Source organism: Neovison vison, chromosome 9, assembly GCF_020171115.1.
Source record: "Neovison vison isolate M4711 chromosome 9, ASM_NN_V1, whole genome shotgun sequence".
NCBI classification, from domain to species: Eukaryota; Metazoa; Chordata; class Mammalia; order Carnivora; family Mustelidae; genus Neogale; species Neogale vison.
Genome location: NC_058099.1, coordinates 840,126 through 861,462, shown reverse-complemented (window position 1 = coordinate 861,462; position 21,337 = coordinate 840,126). Strand labels below are relative to the sequence as shown.

The 21,337-nt window shown below is 68.2% G+C and overlaps 2 protein-coding genes across 5 annotated transcripts; one reads left to right on the top strand and one right to left on the bottom strand.

Annotated features, from left to right (window-relative positions):
- Positions 1–606: 606 nt before the first annotated feature.
- Positions 607–12,597, top strand: LOC122917072 (endoplasmic reticulum mannosyl-oligosaccharide 1,2-alpha-mannosidase-like). Of its 2 annotated transcripts, none has more exons than XM_044264455.1 (13): positions 607–816; positions 1,183–1,291; positions 1,957–2,060; positions 3,611–3,765; positions 4,061–4,170; positions 5,313–5,498; positions 6,180–6,328; positions 6,730–6,918; positions 8,660–8,850; positions 9,532–9,652; positions 10,269–10,466; positions 10,551–10,682; positions 10,887–12,597. In XM_044264455.1, exons 1-13 carry the CDS (start codon positions 700–702, stop codon positions 11,097–11,099), a joined length of 1,974 nt encoding a protein of 657 aa, XP_044120390.1. In that variant the 5' UTR covers positions 607–699; the 3' UTR covers positions 11,100–12,597. The 2 variants fall into 2 exon arrangements, with proteins under 2 accessions (XP_044120390.1, XP_044120389.1); XM_044264454.1 differs by having other exon boundaries at positions 800–816; positions 6,766–6,918.
- DPP7 (dipeptidyl peptidase 7) lies at positions 12,555–16,153 on the bottom strand. 3 transcript variants are annotated; one of them, XM_044264457.1, is made up of 13 exons: positions 16,028–16,150; positions 15,842–15,955; positions 15,622–15,761; positions 15,379–15,542; positions 15,082–15,217; positions 14,928–15,009; positions 14,678–14,844; positions 14,419–14,479; positions 13,964–14,082; positions 13,729–13,885; positions 13,569–13,633; positions 12,977–13,047; positions 12,555–12,862 (listed from the first exon to the last, which is right to left on the bottom strand). In XM_044264457.1, exons 1-13 carry the CDS (start codon positions 16,107–16,109, stop codon positions 12,727–12,729), a joined length of 1,494 nt encoding a protein of 497 aa, XP_044120392.1. In that variant the 5' UTR covers positions 16,110–16,150; the 3' UTR covers positions 12,555–12,726. The 3 variants fall into 3 exon arrangements, with proteins under 3 accessions (XP_044120392.1, XP_044120391.1, XP_044120394.1); XM_044264456.1 differs by having other exon boundaries at positions 15,842–16,150; XM_044264459.1 differs by lacking the exon at positions 12,555–12,862 and having other exon boundaries at positions 13,729–13,853; positions 15,842–16,153.
- Positions 16,154–21,337: the final 5,184 nt, after the last annotated feature.

The window sequence follows — 21,337 nt, the reverse complement described above, 5'->3', positions numbered from 1 at the left end:
CCGGCCCCCGAGCTGGGTGCGGGAACAGACCCGCGGCGGCGGCCTCTAGGAGGCAGGGGGACCGGACGGCACGAGCGCCGCCCTGGGGCAGGCTCAGCCACGGTGCCGCGCGGGAGGCCCACGCGGAAGGGCCGCAGCCGGACCGCGGGGCCGGGAGCCCCGCAGACCCTCCTCGGCGCCGCGAGCCCGCTCCGCCCTTCCGCGCGTCCGCGGAGCGGGGCCGCGCGCACAGCGGGCTGCGGGGGTGGCCAGCGTGGCCAGCTCGCCCCGGGGACGGCCCCGGAGAGCCGCCGCCCCGCCGGCCCCGACTCCGCCGCGGCTCCCCTAGCTCTGGGCCGGGCCGTCCGGCCGCGACCGGGAGTCGAGCCCCGCAGCAGGGGGCGCCGGGCGGCGAGCTGGGCGCAGGCGCGCGCCGGCTAACGTGGAGGGCGTGAGGTCACGGCGCACGGGAGGTCGTGCGCCGGCGCAGTGGGACGTAAACAGAGGCGCGCGCCGGGGACGCGAGGGCGGGCGCAGGCGCAGTGGGGCGAGGAGGGCGCGGCGCAGGCGCATTGGCCGCGCTCGCGATGGGCGGGGTGTTGACGGCGCCGCGATGGCTGCCCGCGGGTGTGCGACCCGCGAAGTCCCGGGCCCCTGTCAGAGCCCGGCCTCCTGACGCCGCCAGTGGGCGGGGCCGCCCGGGCCGCCTCCGCCGCTGTCATGTACCCGCCGCCGCCGCCGCCGGCGGCGCCGCCTCGGGATTTTGTCTCGGTGACGCTGAGCGCCGACCGGACTTACGACGGCAGCAAAAGCGGGCGGCGGCGCTCGTGCTGGAGGGTGAGGCGCCGGGGCGCGGGGCCGCCGGGGAGCCGGGCCGGGGCGCGCTGGGCCGGCCTGCCGCCGCCTCTCCGGGGCCGCGGGCTCTGCGGCGTGGGGGCGGCGCGCGGTGCCCCGCGCCGAGAGCCGTCGGTCGGGGCGGCGAGGCGGGAGCCCCGCCGGCGGCCGGAGTCGGAGCCGGCGCGCGCCCGCTGCGGGCGTCTGTGCTCTCCCCGCGCGGCGGCTGGTCCGGCCCGGCCGAGGGCCCCTCCCGGGGGGCAGACCCCGGGCCTGGGGAGCGCCTGGCCGCGCGGGGCTGGCGGCGGGTGGGGAGGTCCGCGGTCGGGTCGCTCTCAGTGAGGAGCCTCCCTGCTTTCCGCCCCTCAGAAGTGGAAGCAGCTGTCGAGGTTGCAGCGGAACGTGATCCTCTTCCTGCTCACGTGCCTGATGCTCTGCGGGCTCCTGTCCTACGCCAGCGTGGCTGACCAGTGGCGAGGTATGGGCTCCACCAGCGCCTCGCGCGGGTCTGCGTGTGTCCCCGAGGGCCGGCGGGGCAGAAGCGGGAGGTGGAGGGGCAGAGCGCTGGCGGCTGTAGGGCTGGCAGGTGGCTGTGCGTTTCCCGCGGTGCGACGGCTTGCTCGGTGCCTGGCGGAGTCCCGGCACCTCCAGGCCCTGGGCGGCGCAGAGAGATGGAGGTCGGGAGGTCACAGGCCCGGTCCGGACGCGTCCCCGGAACTTGCGCACACGTCTTACCCAGGGTCTGGAGGGCCCCCCGCCACCCCCGGGCGGAGTGCTGGGGAGCGTGTGGGGAATCCTGGGGAATGTCTCTGTGGGGGCCCTGGCCTGCAGCAGGGAGGCTGAGGAGCGGCTGCGGGGGGCTCAAGCCCGCGGGCTGCTCCCTACCCTTTGTGGTCCCCGGAAGGGAAGAGCTGAAGGCCCACGTATGTGTGGGCGTGGCCTGGGCGAAGGACCGGAGCTGCCAAGGACTTTCAGAAAGGCTGGATTTCCTCTGGCGTCGTGGGATTCGTTTCCGGGGCTTTCCCCGGGGCTCACGCTGTCCCTCGTGAGGAGTCTCGCCTGTCTCGACGGGCTGCGCCACACGCTCGGAGGCCGCTGCGGGCCGTGTGGGCCGCTGGGGATAAGACCGCCTCTCTCGATTAGCGGGGAACGGCCGGTCCGCGGAGGAGCGGAAGAGGAGACCAGCGGACCCGCCCGTCTTGCCAGCTCCTCGGAAAGCAGAGGACCTCCCGGGCCTCTTACCGCAGGTACGTCGGGTGACCTCCACGTGGGGTCGTCCCCGGGCTCCGTCCCACAAGCGTCTGGGAACAGCGTGAGGCGTTTCGGGTAGACGGGGGAGAGTTCTCTCTGTCCCCGCCTGTGTGACGTCTGAGCGTCACGCTCCTGGTGCTGGGCCCGTAGGATGACCCTTGGGGCGGGAAAGAGGAATGCTCTCTGCTTCGCTCTTCTGGAACGCCTGCTGGCGCGCCAGGTCCTGGGTCTGCCGGCGAGCAGAATGGACCCGTCCCTTGCCTGGAGGAGCTGCGGGCTGGCGGGGGCAGGCAGGCGAACCTCCTGCGAGGGGAGAGCAGTCGCCGCCGGGAGGGATAAGGCTGGCGCCGGTCCCGGGGTCGGGGAAGCCGCTGTGAGACTCTGCTGGTTCTGGGCGGGGTCCGGAGAGCAGCGCTTGAGTTGGATGAAAGTGCCCAAGGCCCGGGGAGCTGGGCTTGCTCAGGGACTTGAAGCTTCAGCAGGTCTGGACCCGGCAGGGGGCCGGGATCTGCCCAGGCCAGGCCCTACGGGGCTGCCCTGGGGAGCCGCAGGAGGCCACGCTCCAAACTGTCTCATTCGGGAGCTGTGTGTGAAAAAGCGGGTGTTCTCCCTCGTAGGGAGGGCAGGCGGGCGTTCCTTCTACTCTTTCTGGTCCCTCCCTCGCACACGGTCTCTGCCCTAACGGTTGGGAAGGCAGAGCCAGCCTGGCGTGTTTCCCCACGGAGAGACACATTTCCAGAGGTGTGTGGGTGGGGGGGGGTCTGTGATCCAGTCTCTGGTGTCCAGCAGGGGCCTGGACGGTAAGGGGTTAATATGCACACCTTCCCTGGTCCAGGCCTGGGGACTGGGAGCCCCTCGTGGAGGCCACTTGGACTTTGTCTCTTGCTCGGACTCCAGCACTGGTCCCCCAGACCTGGGTCGGCCTCGGTGCTCTGTTTCGGCCAGACCCCCTTCTCCCGGGCACATCAGTCGTGAACGTCGTCACAGATCCCGTGGACGCTGAGAAGCAGAGGTTTTTCCCGATTCCCAAGGGGCCTTCCTCCCGACCTCGGGGGAGGCGCCTCGTCCCGCCCTCTGTCGAGCACTGGCTGCTCCCGGGCCCCGGTGCTCCGTCCCTGGACCCGGCGCCCTGCCCTCGCCACAGCATCCCGAGGGTGAAGCGCAGGAGTCCCCGGGCACGGGCCCGCGGCCGTATTCTCTCTGCGGCTCCATGCACGGGGCTGTGGTCCTGACCCTCTCTTGCTACCTTTAGGGTCTGTGACAGCCTGGGAGCATCCCGGGCCAGGAGTTCAACCCGCCATCCAGGGCTGCGCCGGCCCATTGGCACACCTCCATCCCTGTCGGCCAGGGCCGGGATCTCCCGGCCAAATCTGCGTGTCGGGATGAGACACGAAAGGGATTTCCTCTGGGGCCGTGTGCTGCCAGCCGGTTCACACACTCCTCGGGGTTGGGCCTGATCGGGGAGCGTGCCGGGGGCGGGGGGCGAAGGAAGGGCAGCCCACAGGCAGTTGAGCTGTTTTCACGGGTGATTCTTGTTTTTATCTAGAAGCCTCAAAGGCATCTCCGACGGGGACCTCCCAACCTGCAGATTCGAGCCCCCGGTGAAGGCTCCGAGGACAGGAGGCAGGACGACACCAAGTGGAGGGACGAGGCAGTGGGTGGCGCGCGTCGGGAAGGAAGCACACGGAGAACGGTGGTCAGGTACGAGGAGCGTCCGAGGCGGGGCTGGACGTGCAGAGACGCTGAAGCCCGCGTGTCTGGCGTTTTCTGAAAACCAAAGAGGAGGAGGGTGAGCGCGACGTCTGGGGCACAGGTGGTTCTCAGAGCAGGCAGGGTCCGGGGCGGGGCGGGGTGGGGCGGGCAGAACCAGCCTTCTGCTCGTCCTGCCCAGCCCAGCGTGGCAGGCAGCAGGGAGCCCCGCCGGGCGACCGGGACCTGGGGGCGATTCCGTCTCCGCCCTCAGGCTGGCTGACTGCTCTTCCTTCTCTGCCTGAAGCTGGAGGGGAGCGGTGATTGAGCCGCAGCCGGGCACCCAACTTCCTTCGAGGGAGGCGGAGGCGCCCCCCAGACCTTCCTCCCAGGCCCCCAGGATTCAGAACCAGGCAGGTAAGACCCCACGGGCACCCTTTTGGGCCTCACCTGGACATTCTGACGAGGAGGGCGCGTGGACGCCCAGCGGGGGAGCACCTGCCGTCCCTCCGAGTGCTGGTCCCCCGTGACACCCGGGCGGGCCGCAGATCTCTTGAGAGCCTGGAGAGGACACGGGGCTCCTTGGCGGCCCATCGCTGCAGCCCCCGGTCGCCCATGTGGGCGAGAGACTCGTTTCCCAGCCTGCGTCTGTGCCACGGGGGGGGGCTGGGGGGTGGTGCCTGGGGAACGTGGGGACGCAGCCGCCCCTCTGCGTCTCGGGTCCCAGCAGGTCTGTGTGGTCCGCCGCGGTGGCACCGGGGTGGAGGGCCTTCTGGGCGCAGGCGTGTCGGGAGTCCCGTGCAGAGCTGAGGCGGGGCCGGTCACGGCCAGGGCCATGGGCTGGGCTGGTGGAGCGGGAGCTCGTTCCAGGTCAGCGAGTCTGGGGCCCAGGCTGTGACCCTCCGGTCCCGATGGCTGCTGCCTCTGAAGGAAGGGGGACGTGTGGGGGACGCCGAGCGATCGTGTGGCTTAGAGGACAGACGGCAGCGCCGCGGGTGTCCACACGGACGGCCTCAGACCGCCCCGAGCGCCCACCTGCGGGGCCGCCATCGACACGCACGGTTGTGTCCCCGTGGTGGCTCCGTCACTCGTGCCCCGTCCTCCCCGGTGTGGGGGCAGAAACCTCGTCCCCCACACGAGTCGCGAGGGCACCCCGGAAAGGCTCCAGGGCGGCCGTGGGTGCGCCTGCTGCGCGTTAGGTCGTCCTCGAAAACGCCCGGGGACGATGAGGTGCGACGGGGCACCCGGGAGACGAGGCGCTCCGGTCCAGGTCGGCAGCCGCCAGCACGCCCGACGCTCCCGAGGCCGAAGGGCACGGCGCAGCCGTCGGGGGCTCAGCGTGTGGCCCCCGGGCCCCCGGCGGAGGCACACGGGAGACCACGCTGTCCCGTGCTGGCCCCAGAGGCCTCGCCGCCCTGGCAGCTGCGTCCAGCCGTGAGGGCCCGTCCTTGGGCGGCGTCCCCTGCTGCTCCCCCACCCCGTTCCGTGTGGGGCTGCCGAGGGGCCCTGTCTGAACCCTGACCGGCACCGGTCCTGGCGACCTGCTGTCTTCCCTCCAGCCTCCCCGAACGAGCGCCAGAGGGCCGTGATCGACGCCTTCCGCCACGCGTGGGCCGGGTACCGCAAGTTTGCCTGGGGCCACGACGAGCTGAAACCTGTGTCCAGGTCCTTCAGCGAGTGGTTTGGCCTGGGCCTGACGCTGATTGACGCCCTGGACACCATGTGGATCTTGGGCCTGAAAAAAGGTATCCGCTCCTTCCCTGGCTCGCGGCCAAGGTCTCCTGGGGTGACTCTCGGGTGCGCGAGCTGTGGGCGGGGGCGGGGGCGGGGGCGGGGGATGAAACGCTGCTGTTCCCATCTGGCGCGCGCTCCCTTCTCGTGGGAGCGGGATCGGACGCGCTGGGCATGGGTGGTGGCTTTCCCGCCTGACGACCGGCGTCCAGGGCCGGTTCCAGCCGGTTCCCCTGTCGCAGCCGGAAGGGGCCCTGTGGCGGGAGGCGGCACGTGATGCCACTGGCGGTCCGCGCCCCGCGTCTCTCCCTCACGTCCCCCTTACGCCACGCTGATCGGGTGGCCCGGGGATCCCGCGTCGTTGGTTATTTCTGAGCTGGGACTTCGGAGGCGTGTTTTAAGTTGTCTGAGGAGGCCCGAGACTCCCGCCGAATCACTCAACGTGGCCCTTTGTGCCGGGATCGTCCACAGCCGACGGCCCGTCTTTGCGCGCGCCCGGGCTCCCTTTCTCTGCGCCTGACGTCGCGGGGGCTCCTCCCCTCGCCCAGGGACCGGATGTGGCAAGCCTGCAGGGGGCGGGGGGCAGGGGAGGGGGGAGAGAGACACGGGAATGCACGGGCCCCCCGAGTGAGAGGTCACGGGGGCACGCTAGGCCCCCCGATGCGCTCCCCTCCCCACACCGTTTGGTGTCACAGAGTTCGAAGAGGCCAGGAAGTGGGTGTCTAAGAAGCTGCGGTTCCAGAAGGACGTGGACGTCAACCTGTTTGAGAGCACGATCCGCATCCTGGGCGGGCTTCTGAGCGCCTACCACCTGTCCGGGGACGACCTCTTCCTGAAGAAGGCCGTGAGTGTCCCGGCGCCCGCAGGGGGACGGGCCCGAGCGAGCGTGGGCGTGCGAGCGGCTGTCCCTCGGCTCCCGGGATCTGGGGAGGGGTTCGGGGGCGCGGGCCGGGTGGGGGGTCTGTCCCTAGCGCTCCCGCTCCCCTGCCGGAGCCTTGGTGGCGCACACGCGCGTTAGGTCGTCGCCCTGCCTGTCGTCCCCACGGCTCGCGGGGACGTTCTCTCGGAGCTCCCCAGGGCCAGCTTGGTTTGGTGGCCACGGAACGTGGAGGCCGCGCGGGGCCGGTAAAGTCCCGTGTCCGTCCGCGTGACTGGACGGGAACGGGGGATGGGTTGGCACCGGGGGACGGAGGCGCGTCCGCCGTGCGGCAGGGAAGCTTGATTGCCCGCTGTGCTGCGCATCAGGAGGATTTTGGGAATCGGCTCATGCCTGCGTTCCAGACGCCCTCCAAGATCCCGTACTCCGACGTGAACATCGGCACCGGGGCCGCCCACCCGCCCCGCTGGACCTCGGACAGCACGGTGGCCGAGGTCACGAGCATTCAGCTGGAGTTCCGGGAGCTCTCGCGCCTCACGGGCAATAAGAAGTTTCAGGTACGGAGGGGCCGGGCCGCCCCGGGACGCCCCCTCTCGTGTCCTCTCCCCTTCCCCACGGTTCGTTGGCAGATCCCACTTTGCCGGGGACAACAGAGGCTGGGGTGTCGAGTCGGCACCTGGGGGCCGAGTCCTCGCCCCGGCCCTGCCCTTCACTGCCCTGCAGCAGGTCCGTGTCCTCGGGGTCCCAGCCGCCCGCCTCCCACGTGCCGTGGGGTCGGGGGCAGCGGAGCCCGCAGGGAGGGGCGTCCAGCCAGGTCGGCAGGAGGCAGGAGGAAGGGAGCTGCGCTGCGGCTTTCCTGACCCGCACGCCCGTCCTGGGCCCTTGTTGGCAGCGAGTCCCCGGCCCCGCCTGGCGGAGCCGCTCTCCTCGCCGTGGGGGAGGGGGGCTTCGGGACTCGGCACAGCGTGCCGGCGGTTCGCGATGGAGTGAAGTGGCGACTCTCCACGTGTCCGTGGCACTGCGTTTCCCCTCCCCCACCGCGCAGCCGTGGGCGAGCTCTGACGCCCGCACGACATCCTCCCCGTGGAAGTGGGCCGCGGCCGCGAGCCCTGTGTCCCGTGCGTGTGTGGCAGTGGGGGCTCTCGGTTCTGATCGTCCTGCGCGGTGAGGTTCTGCGGCCCGGGCCGCCCGTGTCGGGCTTGGTCGCCACGGGGGACGATCGCGTCCGCGGGGAAGGCGCCCACGGGTTACGTCTGTGTCGTGGCGCGCGTCCCACCTGTCCCTTCCCGCCCCTAGCGGTAGCCCGCCGTGTGGACGGGGCCCGAGCCGTCTAGGTCCTGGCCGGCCCCGCCCGTCGGGTTGAGTCCCACGTGGGTGTCGCGAGAGGCCGGCCCCCAGGAGCAGGTTCCCGCCACGCTCGGGCCCGGCTCTTGCATGGCCGCTGGCGCGTTGTCGGTGGGCCTGCCTCGGGTGGCCGCGGATCTGCTTTCTGGGTGCGGCGTTCTCCGGACGCTCGCTGGCCCCGTGTGTGTCCTGGGGAGACAGGGGCGCGCGGGGCCCTCCCTGCCTGTCCACAGCGTGGCGGCCGTCCCGTCGGCGGTGCCTAGTCCAGTGGCTCCGCACGTGTCCTGCTCCTGGGGCGTTAGCCGAGTGCGTGCCCGTTGCCGGGTCTCCGTGGTTGCCGGGTCTCCGTGGTGGCCGGCGACCCGAGAGGACTCTGTGGGTAGGCGTGGGCGCGTGCGTCTGGCGGAGCCCAGAAAACGGCTCCCCGCGTGGGCTCCTGGGCGCGGTGACCGGATGCACGCGAAGCCCGGGCGCGGAGGTGCCGCGGGGGCCCGGCAGGGAGCTGGGAGCAGCCCAGGCGGGCGGGCTCTTGAAGGGTGTGCTGGAGCTCCCCGGGGGCGGTGAGCCGCGTGCCCTGGCGCGGAAGCCGACGTGCCTGCCTTCCCTCCAGCCGGCGGGAGCAGCCGGCCGTGCCTGGGCAAGGGGTCATGGGGCCCAGGCCTTCGGTCATTGGACACGGCCCCCACCCCCCACCCCCCCCCGCCCCTGACGTCTGCAAGATGAGTGGGGCCCTCGGGGCGGCCACACGTGCGGGCACGGACTGGGTTCCCACGGGGCCTGGGTCCCTCTCAGAAGCCGCTGTGGGCAGCAGCTGGGCGAGGGGCGCCGTGGGCTGGGACGGCGGCCTGCTCCCTCCTCGGCGGGGAGCGGGTCCGTCCCGTGGGGGCGGATGCAGCCCCTCTGTGCAGCCCGCCCGCCCCCTCGCTCACGCCCGCTCTCCCGTGTCTGCCGCAGGAGGCCGCGGAGGAGGTGACGCGGCGTGTGCACTCGCTGCCGGGGAAGAAGGACGGGCTGGTGCCCATGTTCATCGACACGCACAGCGGCCGCTTCACCCACCCGGGCGTGTTCACCTTGGGCGCCCGGGCCGACAGCTACTACGAGTACCTGCTCAAGCAGTGGGTCCAGGGCGGAAAGCAGGAGCCCCAGTGAGGCCGGGTTCTGCCGCGCGGCGGGGGCGGGCTCCCCGCGGCACCCCGCAGCTCCCCCACGGCTCCCCTCGTCCCGGGGTCCCGGTCGGGCAGCCGCCGTGCCGGCCCGCACTCGGCCAACCTGCGAGGGGCGTGTTTTCTCCAGGCACAGCCTTCGTGTCCAGGAGGAGGGGACCTGGCTGGTCGCTGAGGCCCAGGCTCCCCAGTGCCGGTCGGGGCCTGTCCAAGGGGCCCCTAGCTCACCGGCTGCGCGGTCGCGGAGGCCACCGTGCACACGCCCCCCCAGAAGAGGGCGGCCGTGGCCGCCTGGGCTCCACCGTGTGGTGTGGAAACCCCCGACGATGGAGCCTGGGGCTGACGCCACCCAGAACCCCCTGGGGCTGACGCCACCCAGAACCCCCGGGGCTGTGGGCAGAGACTGGGGTGTCACACCGGGATCCGGTGGGGACGTCGGGGTCCGGGGGCTGTGCGGAGGCCGGTCTCGGGCCGTCCGACGGGGCGCTTGAGAGGAACGCCCCCAGCCCCGGGCCAGCCTGGCGCCGCCTCAGACAGGGCCGGGCCTCTGAGCCACTAGGGTGTGCTGGGTGGTTCACGGCCACGGGGCCGCTCCTGGGTGCCGGGGCGAGGGGGCCTTCGCCCGGCTGGCCCTGAGCTGACGGGGCCTGCCGCCCTGCCCAGGTTACTGGAAGACTACCTGGAAGCCATCGAGGGGATCCGAAGGCACCTGCTGCGCAGGTCTGAGCCCGGAAAGCTCGCCTTCGTGGGGGAGCTCGCCCACGGCCGGTTCAGCGCCAAGATGGTGAGCGTGCGCTCGAGCCAGCCCGGGCGGGTGGGGCTTCAGCCATCCCCCCCCACCCCCGACCCCCGACCCCCGGGCAGCGTCCCGTGCTGGGACCGATTTGTGAGCCAGGACGTTGCAGAGAGCCCCGAAGTTCTGGCCGTGGGCATGCGCCTGGGTCGCGTGGCCTGGGCTGGGGTGGGGGCGGCAGGAGGAGCTGAGGGGGACCCGAGGTCTGCGCTGGGTCCCTGGCTGCGCCCCCTGGGTCCCGGGCACCGCTCCCCCGACCCCCACCGCTTCCCAGGGACCCTCACTGTCCCCTGGGCCCTGGGCCCGGCTCCTGGTCGCCTGCCACCAGCACTGCGGCAGCCCGTCGGTGTCGGTGGGGGAGGGGGGAGACCCGGGTCAGCGTCTGCTCCCCGGGAGGCGGTGTCTTTCCCCCGCCTCTGCCCTGCTCGCGTGCAGCGTCGCGTGCTGGGCCTGTACTTGAGCCGCTTGCCCGAGTGGACCCTGAGACGTCCCCGCTCGGGCTCGTTGACTCCTGGGGACTCGGGAGGCACCATCCCCGGTGTCACCGCCACCCCCGCCCCCACGCGGCCACAGACTCCGCCGTGGTGAGGACCCGCTCTGATTTCAGGACCACCTGGTGTGCTTCCTGCCAGGGACGCTGGCTCTGGGCGCCCACCACGGCCTGCCCGCTGACCACATGGCGCTGGCCCGGGCGCTCATGGACACCTGCTACCAGATGAACCGCCAGATGGAGACCGGGCTGAGCCCCGAAATCGTGCACTTTAACCTGTACCCCCAGAACGACCGCAAGGACGTGCAGGTCAAGGTGAGCCGGGGCCGGCCTCTGGGTGTGGGGGCGCCGTCGGGCCGTGTCTGAGCTCAGCCCGTGTCCCGCCCCGCCTGCCCCCAGCCGGCCGACAGGCACAACCTGCTGCGGCCCGAGACGGTGGAGAGTCTGTTCTACCTGCACCGCCTCACGGGGGACCCCAAGTACCAGGACTGGGGCTGGGAGATCCTGCAGAGCTTCAACGCGTACACACGGGTGAGCTGCCTGCCCGCCGCCCCGCCGGCCCCTTCGCCCCGGGCCGCGGGCATGGGGGAGGGGCAGGCTCGCCGTGGCCTCCGGAGTCGGGGGCGCCTGGGGCTCCGGGGCTGGGGTGTCCCTTGGTCCCGTCGCAAGGACCGAGCCCGTGTGGGGAGCCGGCTGTGGCCGCAGCCCGGACGCCGCCGTCTCGGCCCTGTGCAGGTCCCCTCGGGCGGCTACTCCTCCATCAGCAACGTCCAGGATCCCCTCAACCCCCAGCCCAGGGACAAGATGGAGAGCTTCTTTCTGGGGGAGACGCTTAAGTACCTGTATCTGCTCTTCTCGGACGACCCGAGCCTGCTCAGCTTGGACGCCTACGTGTTCAACACCGAGGCCCACCCCTTGCCCATCTGGGCCCCGCCGGACGGGGCGTGACTGCCCCGTGGGCCCCACCCCAACATTTCCCAGGTCTTGTGTTTATGGAAGCCTGTCTGTAGACCCCTGGTTGGGTCAGTCCACTGTCCTTGGCCTATGGCCCTGTAGTGTCCAGTCGGCCGGCTGCCTGTGGTCCAGGCCTGGGTGAATGGAGACACCAGAGGTTCCCGGGCCTGAGCATCTCAGGGCCTCCCGGGTGGGCAGGACCACTGGGTATCCTGTGTGAGCCTCTCATGATGATGGTGTTATAACGTCAGCCCCGTGAATCACGGTGGTCCCGTCCACTAGGGGAGCCTCCTGCTTCCCGAGGAAACTGGAATCATGACTCACATTCCTTGTACCTGAATGTCTTACTGTCAGCCCGTGCGCGGGCTTCACGGTCCCAGGTGACTGGTCATCTCCCCGGGGTGCGCTGGGTCCCCCGACATCGTGGCAGTGACCAGAGCTGAAGGGACAGCCCAACATGTGACTCAGCCAGTGGTCTCAGAGCTTGCGACCTGCCCGGACCCAAGGGTCTGAGGGCGTCTGTGACCTCTGAGTCCGGGCATCTGGCGGGCTGTGGCGTTTACACGTTGGACTCAGGGATCCTCCCCCGGCCCTGAAGGGGCGGGAGGGGAGGGTGGGCGGGCGCGTCCTGCTCCCGGACCACCTGCTAGAGTGGACTTTCCGGGCAGCATAAAAGTAGGTTTGCTCTTATCTCCGCTGTGTGGAAGACTGTGCTCAGCTGGGGTCGGGGTCTAGCCATTGTGGTCACGGCACACCTCGCACTCTGCTCGGAGGTCAGGTCTCCCACTGTGACCAGCAGCCTGGGGAACCAGCGTGGACATGAAGTCCACGTTCCTGTGGTACCTGCCGCCCTGCCCTTGCTCATCCCGGCGATGTTTGCGTCCTGGGCTCCGTGTCCGTAGGTCTAGGTGTCCCTGTAGCCCCGCCACTTGGCTCAGGAGCCTGACACTTCCACCCCTGAGCCCTGACTTGCGGCGCTTTTCCAAAGACAAACCTTGGTTTCTGGGGGACCCTGTTTCCTGGGACCAGGTAGCCTCACAGGCTCAGGTCCTCTCTCTGGGGCACTGAGCTGCCAGGGTCTCCACTGCTAGTGGACGGTGCCTTTGGCGGCCCAGGCTCCCAGTGCCTGGCAGGACCTGGGTTCTTGGCCGTGTTCCCGGTTGTCTCAACACTGCACGTGTCCACTGGCTGCCCTTGGGGCTGCCATGTACTCCTGACCCGACATCTGGTCTCTCGCGCCTGGAACGGGGTGCGCGGCCTGTCTCCCATGTGGGCTCTGGTACCTCACCTCCCATCGCCACACACCAGGGGTGGGATAGGGACTGGGCCCCCCGCGGAGGAGGAGCTGCAGCCCCAGGCCTGGCCCCCCAGAGGCACGGCTGGGGGGGTGCTGGGAAGGATGCTTGGGCTGGCTGCAAGGTGCCCCCGACCATGCCCTGAGACCACACATGAACTGCGGGCTCTGTTTTATTAAACGTGCGGCTGGTTTCTAGTCTGTGTTCACGTTTGCTCTCTCAGCCCACACCGCACTTCCCGGGCTGCCCGATGCTTCCGCAGCTGCTCACCCCAGAGCCCTGAGATGCTCCCCTGGAGTCCTCTGTGGGCCTCGGCTGGGGAGCACTCAACCTCCGAGTCCCCCACGCTGGGCCGGCTGCCGCCGCTGATCACGTCTGGCTGTTTCCACCCACTTGTGGATGAGCCTGGCCTCAAACGCGCGAGCCTCCTGGACAGACGTGGGGTCTTCCGGATGAGACGCTCTAAGGAGCAGGCAGGGGGCTTGAGTGGGGCAGCAGGCTGAGCCCCGGCCCTCCCCGGCCCATCGGCCAACTGATCCAGGCCACACGCAGCACCCCTCCCGGGCAGGACCGCACCTCAGGTCTAGGTGATGGGCGCCCCCCTGGATGGTGACGGCGAGGACTGACGCACTCAGGTTAGTCCGGATCTGTCGGAGGATGTCCGTCTGGTGCGCCGTGGGCCTCGGTCCAACCACCCCTGCACCCCACCCACCCGCTGCGGCCTGCCGGGGGCTGTGTCCCACGGGGGAGCAGCTGAAGCAGGAGCTCCCAGGGACAGCCTGGCCTCGAGCTGCCTCGTCAGGAAGGAGCTCAGGGCACCAGCTGTCAGTTCACACCAAGGGGAGGGGGCATCTGGGGGCTCAGTCCGTGAGTGTCCGACTCTGGATTTCGGCTCAGGGCCTGACCCTGGGGTGGTGGAGTCGCGCCCCATCAGGCTGTGCTCAGCGGGGAGTCCGCTTGTGATTCTCCCCCTCCCTCTGGCCGCCCCCCTCAAAGGTAGTCCAAGGGGAAGAACCAGAGAAGGGAGGAGGAGACGACCTTAGAGGGAAAACGGAGGCCGCACAGAAGCCAGGTGCGGAGGCGGGCAGACCCATGGGGAGCGTCCAGGACGGCCCCCGGGGTTGGCCAGAGCCGAGCAGCCCGCAGCAGCCCCCAGGCTGTGACTCACCCCGCCCCCTGCCCAGGGGTCCAGGTCACCGTTGGAGAAGAGGATGTTGCTGGCAGCCTTGAGGTCTGCAAGAGACACACATGGGGGTGGGGATGGGGCTGGATCGGGGAGCCCAGTCTGCGTGGGGCGGAGGGAAGGGTGCTTCCGTCTTGAGCCTCACCGTCCCCGCCGAAGCTGGTCTGCAGCCAGTCCCTCCGGGGCCACACACCCCACGTGTCCAGGCAGTACCGCTGGCGGAGCGCCTCCGTGAAGGGCAGCTCGGGGAAAAGGTCTGTCACGTTGTTGCTGGAAAACGTCAGGTTGATCTCGGTGCAGGCCTGCGGGATGCCCCACACCGAGTTCAGGAGAGTGGGAGACCGCATCGGGCACCTCCCACGCGGCCGGCAGCCCCATACCTGGTAATCCCAGGCCCTGGCGTCAGAGCCGGAGCCGCAGCCTGTGGGGTCCGCGCAGGCCTGGAACTGCTGGTAGATGTCGTAGCACGACACGGCGCCCGAGGAGTTGTACACCAGCCCTGGCGGACAGGGGCGCTGGGCCGGGGCCGGACACTCACCTTGCCTCTTGGAGAGGCCAGGGCGCCCAGCGAGGTGTGGAACTCCTGGGGTCTGCGCAGGCAGCTCCTGCGCCCCTCAGGATGCGCCCCCCCCACAGGGCAGGGCGTGGCTGGGAGTGGGGCCCGCCCCCGCCCAGGGCCTCTCAGAGAACCTGTGGAACGCAACCCCCCCCACCCCCCCACCCCCGCCAAGCCGGGCCAGGGACTGACTGCTTGGGAACGTCGCCTCCACGTGGCGTCTGCCCCCAAGCCATGTCCACCCCCGACACTTGGCACAGGGCCGAGGGGCAGACGCACCAGCCAGGGCTCGCAGCCCCTTGATCCTCTGACTCTCACTCAGCAGCCGGTCACAGCCAACCTGGGGAAGCCAACCAAAGACCCCCGCTCGGCCTACGGCCCCCTCCCAGCTGACCCTGCCCTGGTCCTGGGCTCCAGAGTGGCCGCGAGCTCTTGAGCCGTCCAGCACTGGCCATCCCATGGGCACTTCTCTGTCCTTGGACACTGCCCTGCCCAGATCCCTGCCTGCATTTCCAGGTGTCGGGAGCAAGCCTCTTGCCTTGACTGGGTTGGCGGGAAGGTGCCCGATGAAGTCGGTGGGGTACGGGTAGTCCATCATGGCCAGCACCGTGAAGGCATTCCGGGCGAACCCGAAGAGCTGGGTCAGGTCCTCCCGGCTGGACAGTGGCTGGCAGGTGCCGAACTCCCGGCTGACCGTGTCGTAGGCTGTCAGGAGGAGGCGGGACCACGCGGTTTGGGTGTGGGTGGGGCCGAGGGAGGGGCAGGGGGAAGGGGACATGCCTCCTCACCTCCCTGCGAGAACAAGTCCTTGATCTGCCGGAACGCATCCCGCACGCCCTGGGCACACTTGGGACTCTGGCCCTCAAAGTCCTGGAGAGAGAAGGGTTGTGGCTGCGGCTGCCACGGCCTGGCCCAGCCCCGGGGCCCAGAACCCTGGCTTACCGCCGAGACGTCCCGGAAGAACTGGTAGGCGTCGCCAAGGCCGGCCACAGCCACGACGGGCGCACTGGCCGCGAGAGCGCCGGCCACGAGATGGGGGTACTTCATCCTCATGTAGGCGCTGAGCATCCCCCCGTAGCTGGGCGGAGACACGGCGGCTGGGCCGTGGCGGCCAGGACCCCGGCCTCCCCGGCACCAGCCCCCACGGTGCCCCCGGGAGGCCCCGAGACTTCCAAGTCCCACAGGGGCCACGCACGCATGCGTGGCTCAGGGAGCAGCGGGAGGGGGGTGAGGACCCACCTGCCACCGAAGGCGATGACGGGGCTGTCTTGGGCCCCAAGGTCGCGCCGCAGCGCGCGGATCAGCCTGGCGAAGTCGGCCAGGGCCTGCTCCACCGTCAGCAGCTCCGTGTGCCCGCGCCGCGTAGACAGGTCGCCGAACGGCAGTGACTTCCCATAGTAGCGCTGCAGGGGGCAGCGGCGGGACTGAGACGGGCTCCCCCCGCGCCCGCCCTCCCGGCCCGCGCCCGCCACCGGCACCCACGTGCTCCGCGAAGACGACCAGGGCCTCCTGCTGAGCCGCCAGCTCCAGGATGAAGCCCGAGTTGTTGGCGAAGGACCACACGTTCCCCTCATTGCCCGTGTAGAAGAACATGGGGCCCTTGCCCTTTTTCCAGAACTTCTCTGCGGGCGGAGTCAGGAAGGGGTGGGTGAGGCGAGGGGCAGGACCCCCGGGGCCCACGACACCCCCGGGGTGACCTCACCTGACACCAGGAATCGCTGGGGGAAGGTCTTGTTGCCGAACCTCTCGAAGTTGAAATGGTCCAGGAGCTGCTCAAAGTAGCCCTCCTGGAAGTCGCTCTCCAGGGCGCTAGGGGCTGGAGGGGTGCGGTGCTCAGCGCAGGGGTGCGCAGGGCGGGATGGGGGGATGCCCGCGGGCCCGCACTCACCCCCAGCCTCCAGGCAGCGCGGCCCCAGCACCAGCAGCAGGGTCAGGGCCCAGCGCCAGGCAGGCCACGGCTGAGCGCCCATCTTCCTGGGGACCGGGATGCGGTCATGTGACCGCCACGCTCACGTGACTGCAGGGCGGAGGGGGGGGTGTGCTGGGCGCCGCCCGGCCTTCCCGCTGCCCTGCCTACCGGGCCTTCCGTCCTGGGTCTCAAGGTTCCTGCCACCTGCCGCGTCCCCATGGAGACAGTCCCCGTGGGGACGTGGGAAGCAGGAGAGGGCTGGAGGGCCGGGACAGGGGACATGTGCTCAGCCCCCCCAACTCACCCTCCAGGGGCCACCGCCCAGGGCTCCAGCTAGGGGTGAGCCGCAGGGAGGCAGCGGCCGGCCCGGCTGCTCCTCCGGGCGCCTCCCCCACAGGGCTGACTCGAGGGCCGTGTGGGCTCCCTGGGGAGAGGAGCGGGAGTCTTGGGCAGGTGGGTGGCAGCGGGAAGAAGGGGTCTGGGGCAGAAGGCCAGCAGCCCTGAGCGAGGGGCTTGTCCAAGTGACCGCAAGGGGCCTGGGGCTGTGGCAGGGGCGCGGCCACGCGGGCCGGTGCTTGGGCACATAGCGATGTGGCTGCTGAGCGCCCGGTGTTGGGGGCGGGGGTTCCAGGTCCCGCTAGGACCTAGGGGTCCTCTCACACACACCCCCACCGGCTGCAGATGAAGGACAGGCTGGCAGGGACACGCCCGGACCTGAGACAAACCACCCTGGAGAGGGTTTTACGCCCACGGGGGTGGGGGGGGAGCCCTCCAGCCTCCCCGCCCACCCCCCAGAGAAGACAGGAACCTGAAGGGATGACAGGCTCACGGGCCAGCAAACCCACAGGCCTTTGTCCTTGGCCACTCAGTGAACCTTGCTTTGTTGCCCGCCACTGTCTGGCCTCCCCCCCCCCATTCTTCCAGGCTGCGACCGAGAGCCACCGACCGTCCAGGAACACCTCCAGGGGCTCCTCAGTCAGACTGGGGCCCGGGAGGGGCCGCCTCTCCCCCAGCAGACAGGCCTGGACCCGGGGGAGGGGCCAGGAACCAGAACCACCCCTGCCCCAGGCTGCAGAGGGAAGGGGAGTCACCCCGCCCGCTCCCCACACTGTCCCGGGCCAGCATGACCTCGGCTTGCCTGGGCCCGCCCTGTCTGGTGCTGGGTGGGACAGGCCTGGGTTGGGGTCCTGACCTCGGGCTGTGGCCTGGGAACCTAGGCCCCCAGGACAGGCCCGGACTGAGCAGTGGGGACCTCATGCTGTCGCAGGACTGTCACCGTGACAACCAGCATGGTGACAATGACTGTCCATCATGTCACACCACCCCATGGGTGTGGTCCCCCACGGTCCCCAAGTGCCACACCACAATCCCTCCAGAGTCCCTGTCCCCGCTTGTATGTCCCTGTGTCCCTGCCCTCCCGCCCCTATTCCCATGTCCTGTCAGTGCCCCTATCCCTGTGTCCCTGTGTCCCCATCCTTGTGGCCCTGTGTCCCCACAAGCCCGTGCCCCTCTGTCCCAGTGTCCCTGTGTCCCCGTCCCTGTGTCTCTGTTCCCGTACCCTTGTGTTCCTCATGTCCCCGTGTCCCTCGCCCTCTGTGCCCAACCCTGTGCCCTCGTCCCCCTGTCCCTCTGTGCCCACCCTTGTGCCCCCCTTCCCGTCTCTGCGTCCCCATCCCATGTCCTAGTCCCTGTGTCCCCGTCCCATGTCCCAGTCCCTGTGTCCCCGTCCCATGTCCCCGTCCCTGTGTCCCTGTGTCCCCGTGTCAGGTCCCTTTGTGCTTACCCTCTTGTCCCCGTCCCTGTGCCCCCCTGTCCCCCTGTCCCTATCCCTCTGTCTCCCCATCCTGTCTCTGTGTCCCCAATCTCCCGTGTCCCCGTATCCCCGTGTCCCTGTTCCTGTGTCCTCGTGCCCGCACCCAGGGCTGCCTGTCCTGTGTTGAGTAGAGAGGTGCCCGTGCAGGGTCTTCGTGGTGTCTGGAGGGTAGAGGCCAGGACAAGACACGAGGACTCGCAGCTCCTTCCCCCTGGATGGCAGCTTCTCCTCAGGCTGGTCCTGCTCCCACCCCCTCCTCCAAGCCCAGGCTCCAACACTAATACCCCAACCGCAGGCTTACCATGTTCTCCCTCCAAACCCTCCGGGCAGCGCCTCCACGCCTGGGGTGGCACCGGAAGACCCAGACACGTGCATTCGGATTCCCTTTGACTGTCCTGCCACGCCCGGTGGCCCTGACCACGCGGGTACGTCTGGGGGTCCAGAAACCCTCCTCCCAACATCATGGGGGCCAAAGCTGGGTCTTGATCCTCCATCCAAAGCCCACGCATTTGGGGAACCAGGCCCGGTCCTGTGTTTGGGGTTCGTCGTCGTCTTTTACCGAAATGTATCTGGTTTTGGTATCAAGGTAATATGGGCCTCACAGGACCGGTTCGAGAGCGCCCTCCTCCCAATGTCCTGGAAAGGTCTGAGACAGATTGGTGAGAATTCTTCAAAACATTACTTTTGAAAAGATTTTAAGGTAGTCTCTACACCCAGCGAGGGGCTCAAATTCGCAACCCCCGAGATCAAGAGTCTCAGGCGCCAGGAGGCGCACCGGCCGCGGCCCGACTCTTCGAAGGTCCGGTGAGGCTGACGGAAGCCGCGTGCTCCCGGCTTCCCTCCGTCCTCAACGACTGATTCGGTCTGTGTCTTCTAAGTCTGTTGACGTTTCCTCTGTCGTCCTGAGCTAACTCAGGTCACCTGTCCGTCTTCAAGATTATCAATCCTGTCGGCGTACGACTTTCTGTCACAGTGTCTTACGGCCTTTGCCGTTTCTGTACGGTCACCGGGAACGCCCCTGCTTACGACTCTGGTTTTAGTTGCCTGCCTGCTTTTTGTTGTCACCTTAAAGATTCATTAATTTCGCCGATGTTTTCAAAGAACCGACTTCCGGTTTGGGGACTGTGCTGTCTCCCGGTCCGACCCCTCTGTCCCGCTCCTGGCTGTTGGCTTCCTGTTTCTCAGCTCCTCAAGGTGCACAGTTTGGCATTCATCTGAGATCTTTCTTCCTTTACTATTTTTTAAGGAAGTTCTACACCCAACGTGAGGCCTGAACTCATGACCCTGACATCAGGAGGCTCGTGTCTCATCTACCGCGCCAGCCGGGAACCCAGTGTCTTCCTTCTCCCACGTGCGGGCATTCAGAATTACAAACTTGTATTTGAGCGGGACTTTTTCTGCCTCCCATAAATCCTGTATTTTGTGCCTTTGCTCTCATGGAGCTCAGAATTCTGAAAATTGCCCTTCTGTTTCCTCTCTGACCCACTGAGCGTGTTAATTTCCACGGATCTATGAATTTGCCCGTTTTCTCTCTTATTTGTCCTCTGACTTCCAGCTTCGTTCCACTGTGGCTCAAAGATACTATTTTTTCACAATTTTCAGAAACACAGGAATACTGGTTTTGCGTCCTGACCTCCGGCAGAGCCTGGGAGCGCTCCCCACGCAGCTCCGAAGGGCGGGGACCCGACTGCGGCGAGGCTGCCGAGGCTGCCGTCCCGCCCGCGGGTCTGGCGAGTTCTCTGGGCTGCTCGCGGCCTCCACTTCCTTCCCGACCTGCCGCCGCGTGTTCGCCGGGCGTGGAGAGGCAGGAGCAGCCGCGGCTGGCGGCGCGGTCCTCCCGGCGGACGCGAGCTCCACGCGCTCACCCCCTGACCTCGGAGCGGCTCCCGGCTGCCCCTTCAGGTGGCGGCCGTCGTACACGTGGCGCTGCCGGACGCGTGTCGCTGAGGCGTTGCAGGCTGGAGGGTGCAGGCTGGAGTTGCAAACAGAACCCGACCCCGGCTTCTGGAGCCCCACGGCGGTCTTTGCCAGACCCCCTCCTGCCTCCCTCGCGAGGGCCCCTCCGCTCCCATCTGGCGGCTCCCACGGCCGCACCGTGCACGCCAGGCTGACTGGACGGGAGAGCCTCGGCTTTTCTCGGGGACGATCTTAAGCTCCCCCACGATCTGAGAGTCAACTTTGCTGGATACAGAACCTGTGGTTGAAAACTTTTCTTTCGTCAAAGTAGGTCATTCCACAGACTTACGGCCTTTTCTTTTTTAAAGACTTGAGAGCGAGCAAGCGCCCATGCCGGGGCAGAGGGGCTGGGGACGAGAATCTCAAGGGGACCCCCCTGCCGAGCAGGGGCCCAGCCTGGGACTCGATCCCACAACTCAGTAGGATCGCAACCTGAGCAAAAAACACGAGTTGGACACGTAACAAACAGAGATACCCAGGCCCCCCCGTCACTTTGGGGAGAAAACGGCTGTTGCCCTGAGGACGTCCTGGGCATTACACATCGCTTCTCCTGATGCCCAGGATTCTGTCTTTCGACACGGTCTCTGCTGCACGTCTCTGAACGGATTCGACAAGGAAGTCACTAGGCTCTTGCGTTTGTACATCTGCATCTTCTGACATCAAATTCAGGAAACTTTCCGCAATTTCTCAAATATTCTCATGCCCCTTTCTCTCTGCTGCGACCTGCACTGGTGCACGTGTGCACCCACTTGGATGGGACCCTGGAGGTCACCGGGCTCTGTCCACTGCTTGTTGTGCTTTTCTTCCCACCCTCCCATTGCGCGGCTCTACTCCTACACCTGGGCCTTTGCACGGTCCCGTCGGCCCGGACCTGCACTCAGGACTCTCGCGCCTGCACGCCTCAGTCTGAGACTCGACTCCTTTACGTAACTTCTTACACACATGCTCAGGCTTCGCACACATTTCTGGTTTCTTTTACGTCCACATGCATGTTCTGACTTCATGCAGTACATTTCAGAATGTTCTTAGTCTTTTTCTAATAATTCTCAAAACAAGACTTCTTTAGCGACAGTTTCTAGCACCTAATTGTGCTGTTCAACGACCCACACTGTTTTCTCCTTGTGATGTTGGTGTCGCTGTCGCTGGAAACTGCTGCTGATGGTTCCACCTGCTTCTTTATGTTTCCAGGAAGAACCGGAACTTCCATGGCTGCTGTGGGCCACGGACACCCACCCCCCTTCTTCTCTGACTAGACCGACCGTCCCCCTATATCCACGTTCTGTTCCACGAACCTTTGTAGTTAACAAAGTGCAGCAAAGGTTCAGGAAATACGAACCTGGGTAGCCTCGTCGCCCACCGCTTGCTGTGTCTTTCCGCAGCAGGTGACGAAAGCCGTCGGCCCCGGCTCTACGACGGCAGCTCGTGCGACGACAGGTCGGCCGCGCAGCAGGTCACGTGTGTTCGGAAGACGGCAGGACGCCCGGGGACGGAGACCATCACTGCCCTGGCAGGAGGCCCGA